This window comes from Saccostrea cucullata, unplaced genomic scaffold (genome assembly GCF_032062105.1).
Source record: "Saccostrea cucullata isolate Sc308-1 unplaced genomic scaffold, CSIRO_AGI_Scuc_v1 ctg141, whole genome shotgun sequence".
Classification (NCBI taxonomy): domain Eukaryota; kingdom Metazoa; phylum Mollusca; class Bivalvia; order Ostreida; family Ostreidae; genus Saccostrea; species Saccostrea cuccullata.
Window position 1 is genome coordinate 33,714 of NW_026940735.1, and position 6,862 is coordinate 40,575.

Sequence of the window (6,862 nt, forward strand, 5' to 3'; positions counted from 1 at the left end):
GCACTAATACGCTTCCGTAAAATTACAAATTTTTCAACCTGAAAAGTATTGTGATACTATCAAATAGTTCAAGATTTTTTTTCTCATAACATATGATTTAGCAATATCAATCAATAAATAAATGATGTGTTTGATGCATGAACGTCTTTTAAAAAGATTGCCAAAAATACGGGTTCCAACTTCCACTACCAAATTGTTTTACTCAAAACAGCATTGCCTTAATTTGACTATACAGCAACAAAAAGTGCTACATGTTTGAGTTTTGTACAAGCATCTCTAAACACTACACAAACTGCGTGAACTCGGCTCTTTAATTGGGAGGAGGGGTTTAGGTCTTTCATACTTGAATAGTAAAGATGCGATCGGATTATAAAAAACGTCCTCTTTACTACTATTTAATTGAACCAGAAAAGACGATTCAAAGTTTTTTTTTGTACATGTAGATTTGTGTTTTATCAAATTATATTTACATCCACTGAATATTTTCTTCTTTATTTCTTGAGAAAACCCATTGCGTTCATCACTGCATAAACTACATTAGACATCATCTGTACAGATTTCTTGATCAGTGGCCGTTCCATCAATGAAACGTACAAAGACGTTCGCATCATTAACACAATAATTAATATTTTTAATCCTACTTTAAATGATTATTTAAACAGATATAAATATAAACAATAAAATGTCTTTCTTTGTTTGTTATTACTGGAATGAACGGTCGCAGCTATTGCAGAAAAAATTTACATAACCCGCTCACGCGGGTTATGTATTTTTTCTGCAACAGCTGCTTCCGTTCATTCCAGTAACAACAAACAAAGAAAGCATTTTATTGTTTAAATGACCCAGTGAGATTCAAGTTTGATCGAAACGGAACCCATCAAACTGGTTATTATGTGAGCGCGTTAAAGGATAGATTGTGCAATTCCATAGAATATGCAATTTGTAAAAATATTCTTATTGTTTAAAATACTAATTAAACTCAAAGTGTGACTGTCAGAGAGAATAAAAGAAAGAAGGATGGAAAACGGAAATGACAAACCATAGATCTTCCAAACCATTTTATGGCGGAGGCAAAGAAAGATTATAATACAAAACGAAATAAATCATTATTTGAAAAAAACAGACTCAATAGAAATTTAAAGTTCATCAGTAAATTTATTGAATCAATTTGTTTTCATTCACATAAAAACATGTAATCAAAACAGGAATACTGCTTAATATATTGAGAACATTCTCTTATACATGAAATCGTTAATACTATAACAAAACAAGTCTTGACATTTTAAGACCGAGATCTAAAAAAAATCCCACTCAAAAACTGTCTCAGAGGGTCTATAAAAAATAAAATAAAAATGGTCCAATATTTTGGCAAATGTTTTCTATATAGCATTATTTCGCCATGTAAGGCACCTTTGTCAATAAAGTTAATACATGTAGTAACAAAAATCCAGGTATCAAATTCACAACAGCTAGCAACAACAAACGGTACTATCTAGTTTTAAAATTTCACAAACTGACTAATTTTCTATGTAAAAAGGCAACCAAAATCAACCACTAACAAGCAATACAAATTCCAAATTTTATGTTATTTTCCTCAGTTGCATTATCATCAATTAAAACGAAAAGCATATATGCCCAGAGATAAAGGATTACGTATATGTATTTTTAAAAAGGGAGAATTAATCTAATAAAATACGCAAACTTTTGCAAATTAATGAAGTCAAGCCTGCAGATGTGATCATTACCAATACATTAATTTAAATTCTGACACGAAATAAAAAATTCAGCAGAATTCAGTATTTTTGGGTTTGGAGAGAATTCAATCGTAGGTTTCATCACATTTTCAAAGTGGTATTAATTCACTCAGCTTCATGTACCTTCCTAAATATAAAAGTCAGTAGGTGGCAAAAGCAGATATTGTTTTAAATTCTTGCTTTTCAGCGTTTTAGCGCTGCTAGCATTGTCTTTAAAACGCGAACTAGTCCACGCGGTGATGAGGTATACTAGGCGGCCAATCAGGATGCATGAGGAAGTCACCACGTGACGGTTTGCTGATATAGCGAGTCCTCTGTATAGCCTCAATGTCCTCCCGCCGCCTCATTTCCGTTGATCCTATTCCACTTCTGGAATAACGCATCATATTTGGCAGTTGTTCCCTATTTCGTATGGCTTCCAGTGCTCGATGTAATTCCAAATTTTCTAAATACAAAAAGTATCTGTATAACAATGTAGTGAATATACATACAAATAAATTATGCCTCGTCGATTCACAGGACTTGTATATTGAAAATTCACGGAATACTTTTGATAATAACTATATCACTGGTAGACTGAAGAAACAATGTAAAACAAAGCTTTACATCCCATTTACATTTACATGTGTTCCTTCCCAAATAAAGCTAGCCCCCCCCTTTAAAACAGATACGAAATAGCTTCGTAACTCCTCATTGGTACATGCATTAATTAGCTAGTTTATATAGACTCACCTGCAGCACCTGCGTATTTCATCCACCGATACGTGGAAGCCAGTGCGGTTTTGGGCCTCTGTGGTTCTTCTAAGGGTATTCCATGCTGAAAATAGAAAATTAGAAGACAATTTCAAGAATATTTACTAATATATACTACTACTCGGGGAGGGGGCACAATCCTGAATCCGCAATCAACAAAGATTTGAAGGCAGTGAAAGAAGTTATTCCAAAATGTGACTTCATGTTTTCATGCGGTCACACTTTTTTTTTTTAGAAAGAATGAATTTCTTTCTTGAAAGTTTTACCAACACTCTAAAAAAAGTTTTACTTATTGTTTTTAAAATAAGATATTAGGTTAAGAAAAACTAGTAATTATTAGTAATCCATTTAGTCAGAATAGCAAGTAAATGACTATCATGGTTAGTAATTGTAAACATAATTAGTAATAAGGATGAATTCATTTACTTATAAAATGATTTACTAAGTATCAATAGAACTCTAGGAATTATATTACTTAGTAAATGAACTACTCATTTATGGTAAATTATCATTACTTAATTTAGAGATAATAAGCTTTCTGTTCACTAAATTTAAGTAAATGTAATTCTGAAATTAATTAAAATCTAGAATATTATTACTTAACAGAATACTAAGTAAATGAAATACTTAAATCATATTTACGAAATTCGACATTATGTACTAGAAACACTGATAAGAGAGGTAACTTTGTAAGTACAAAATGTGAGTACTATTCACAGTTTTCTTGATGAGAGTTTCCTCATTGAACCCTCTTAGTAGTCAATAAGATGAAATCTACATATGAAGGAAAAAATACTTTCTATTTCTTTTGCCAATTTCTTTGTAATTGTTTTATTATATTTAACAATAAAACATTTAATTCCAACATCAAAAGCCTTATAAATTGAATAAGTTGTATCTTTTTAAGGATCATTTTAAAAATGGTTTAATGTTTCAAGCACTATACTACAGCATTTTTATTAGTATGATTTTTTTTTCACATGAACGAACATTTGGAGGAAAGATAACTCCTCCTCACAGACAATTAATATGGAAGCCAAAATTATATATTACATTTCAATAATTGAATCCCGGTAGCGATAAGACTACCATATTTAAGTAATTATTTGTACTGCACCTGCTCTGAATTCTCCTTGATTCAGTAAAGAAATTATTGTTTTAAGTAAATCAATTAAATACAAGTATTTGTGAAACACTGATGCTCCCGTATGGCAACATAGCAAAGGTTAAACTTTTCTTATATGCAAATTTAATACATTGGTATTTCTTGATATCTCCAAGGTCAAGGTTATTGGTATCTAATGAAAGGTCCTGCAACAAAAATACAGATGTGAAATATGGAAGCACTAGCTCCAACCCTTCAGAAGTTATGGTTAAGGTTACCAATTTTGAAATGTAGGTCAAACTCCAAGGTCAAGGACAAAGGGTCAGATTTGGTGGTACCCAAGGAAAGGTCTTGTCACAAGAATGAAATATGTAAAGTATGAATGCACTAACCCTAACCCTTTTAAAGTTATAGTCAAGGTTTGCTCTTTGAAAGTGGGTCAAACTCCAAGGTCAAAGGGTCAAAGTTCTTAGTATCCAATGAATGGTCTTTTCACAAGAATTACATATATGTAAGTATGAAAGCCCTATCCCTTACCGTTCAAAAGTTATGGCCAAGGTTAAAGTTTTTTCACAAGAATGGAAATCTCCAGGGTCAAGGTCAAAAGGTTTTGGTTGTTGGTATCCAATGAAAGGTCTTTCAACAAACAATATATACAGTGAAGTATAAATGTCCTGGTATTTACTGTTCAAATGGCTAAAGAAAAAGTTTGGAATTTTTGTGTAAGAGTGGGTCAAACTCTAAGGTCAAGGTCAAAAGGTCAAATTTGTTATTCAAAGAAAGGTCTTATCACAAAGAATACACATGTGAAATACGAAAGTCATAGCTCCGCTAAATCAAAGGTTATGGGCAAGGTTAAAGTTTTTGCGGACAAACAGACAAACAGAGAGACAGACAGAGAGACAGAAAGACGGACACGACAAAAACTATATACCCCCCGAAACTTCGTTGACGGGGGCATATAAATATTAGTTATATAGTAAATAGTGGTAAAATGTGAGTAAAGACCAAGTAATACTCTTACTTATATACACAAATTTAAGTAAATATAAATTACTAAGTAAAATTTTTTAGTGTGTAAGTAAAACAATTCTTTAAAATACAAAAATCAAGTAAAACATTTGAATTTAGTAATTGACATATATTTCAGTAATTGATTTAAAATTTTAAGTAAATGCTTAGTAATTATCTATTACTTATCTTTGTTATTTCAAGTAAAAAATGACTACTAAGTAAAACTTTTTTAAGAGTGAATCTGTTAATGAATTTTAGAAAAAAATGAGAAAAAGTTCTCTCCATTCACAAAAAAAACCTATTTGCTTTGATCATTGTACATAATAACAAGTTACCTCGACGTTTGGCTCTGTGATGTGTTTGCCTTTCTGTTCCTCCAAAACGTTCGGCAACTGGTACAAATCTGTCAGATGTCATATAAAAAGTGTGAAACTATTGAAACATTAAGCTTAATAGTCATAAGATAGAAGTGTAAGAGTACTAAATCTTGATGAATGTCGAACCTTTATCGTCTGCTATTTTGGTCCATGCCTCTGCAGCCTGCGCTTCTACTGGGTCGAAATATTCCCGGTATCCCTGTAAGAAAGTCATTAAACGCGTCATCAATAATTCAAGTTTTGAAAAACACAGAAAGCACTTGTGATTTTGTACTTAAATTTCTAACAATGTCACTGTGAAATATCACTAGTAAAACAAATATTAGGAGGAACATGATGCCAATTTCATTTGGGAAGAGAAACTGAAGCCGAAGTCATTACTTGAAGGCCAGTTTGATTAATGTTAATATCATAGAAGATGATTTTGTCAGATAAATTAATATTTGCAAAGAATAGTTTGACATTCCCTACTTACATATTTATCCGTGTATTGGTTGATGGCCTTGGCGCTAGGTTTGCCGATATATTTGTCTCGGATGGCCCACCGTTGTGCTTGTTCCTCGTAGGGTACACTAGCATCAACTTTAAAAGTTCCAAAATGATGTTGATATAATGAATATATTAATCACAATATCAGTTTGTGTGCTACTTCAAGTTCTCTAGATTTCAATCAAGTAAAGAAATTTGCATTTTACACAGGGCTGAGGTGAGGTATGAGGGTTTCTTACAACTAAAGAATTGTTTTTAAAGTCATTGTAATTTTTTTCTCTATATCTTCAAGTACAGTTTGCTTCTTTGATGTTTATTTTATCAGAAGAAAAGAAAAATGCAGGAAACTGTATTTAAAAAAAATAATAATAATAAAGTAGCTCCCATAGTTTTTTCTATACCTTGATACACAGGTCTGTTTATAGTTGTATCAGCATTGTGGTACCCAGGTACGTAATGAAGACGATTTGTAAGGAAGACTCTGTGAAAATAAACAACCCGCTTATTTAAAAAGTGGATAATCCAATCTGTTAATCCCTTTTTCTGTGGTTTTACAGAATAAATAAAATAAAATATTTTTTACCAGCCAAAATTTCAGGTAAGAGGAGTATGTTTCTTTCTTTCTTTTTTTTCTTTTCTTTTTTTTTTTTTTTTTTGGGGGGGGGGGTCCATATGAACTTCAGTTATAATGTAATGATAGTAGCTTGAGGATGGATATATTTGTGATCCAAAGTACACAGATAAATGATACAGAACAGGATTTGAACCTCCCTACTTCTGAGTATTAAACAGATGTTTGTAAACATGCTCGCGGGAATATAATTATATTGTTTAAATGTTGTTGTCTTCATTTCTTCGTGGTTTAATGAATCAGATATTCAAATGATATTAGCTAAGAAATACTCAGTTGTATATGATTTAGATTTGACTTACAGAGGTGGATGTGGTTTATTTTTCCTCGTCGGCGAAGTTGGTCTTGACTGGGTAGGTTGATCGAGATACTTGTACTTGAATTGAAAGTCGTAGGTTGTTGCTGATCTGTCTAAACCCATCCATTGATTCTTTGCTTGGTTTTTAATGCGAAGAAGTTCATTTCTATCTGGTGCCGGAACATTTAGGGCTGCGTATTCCTTTATTTTAGTCTTGTCCAAAGGATATGCCGATTTGGCCCTTCTAAGGTAAGTTACGGGTTGCCCATATCCGGGCAGAACATGGCCCGTTGGCATAATCTAAGAGTTCTGTCTATATTCTTGCCATTCCATCTACTTCAGCGACAAGGGTTGTATAAACAAAGATGATATCGTCTGATCTTGTACATGTACTCTTTTTTGTTTATGTGCACTAAGCAACAGGCACCGACCGGAAGTGAG

At 32.4% G+C, this 6,862-nt stretch overlaps 1 protein-coding gene across 1 annotated transcript; it reads right to left on the reverse strand.

Annotated features, from left to right (window-relative positions):
• Positions 1-1,135: 1,135 nt before the first annotated feature.
• On the reverse strand, positions 1,136-6,858 carry LOC134256104 (uncharacterized). The gene is made up of 7 exons (XM_062738707.1): positions 6,426-6,858; positions 5,894-5,973; positions 5,479-5,585; positions 5,130-5,202; positions 4,962-5,029; positions 2,487-2,571; positions 1,136-2,199 (listed from the first exon to the last, which is right to left on the reverse strand). Exons 1-7 carry the CDS (start codon positions 6,716-6,718, stop codon positions 1,979-1,981), a joined length of 927 nt encoding a protein of 308 aa, XP_062594691.1. The 5' UTR covers positions 6,719-6,858; the 3' UTR covers positions 1,136-1,978.
• Between the last annotated feature and the right edge of the window lie 4 nt (positions 6,859-6,862).

Excerpts from the sequence above, each read along its gene's own strand:
- LOC134256104 (XM_062738707.1), bottom strand. The coding sequence starts at position 6,718 with ATGCCAACGGGCCATGTTCTGCCCGGATATGGGCAACCCGTAACTTAC. Across the intron at positions 5,586-5,893 it reads AAACAGACCTGTGTATCAAG|TTGATGCTAGTGTACCCTAC; the intron begins GTATAGAAAAAA and ends GAACTTTTAAAG. Across the intron at positions 2,572-4,961 it reads TCACAGAGCCAAACGTCGAG|CATGGAATACCCTTAGAAGA; the intron begins GTAACTTGTTAT and ends TTCTATTTTCAG.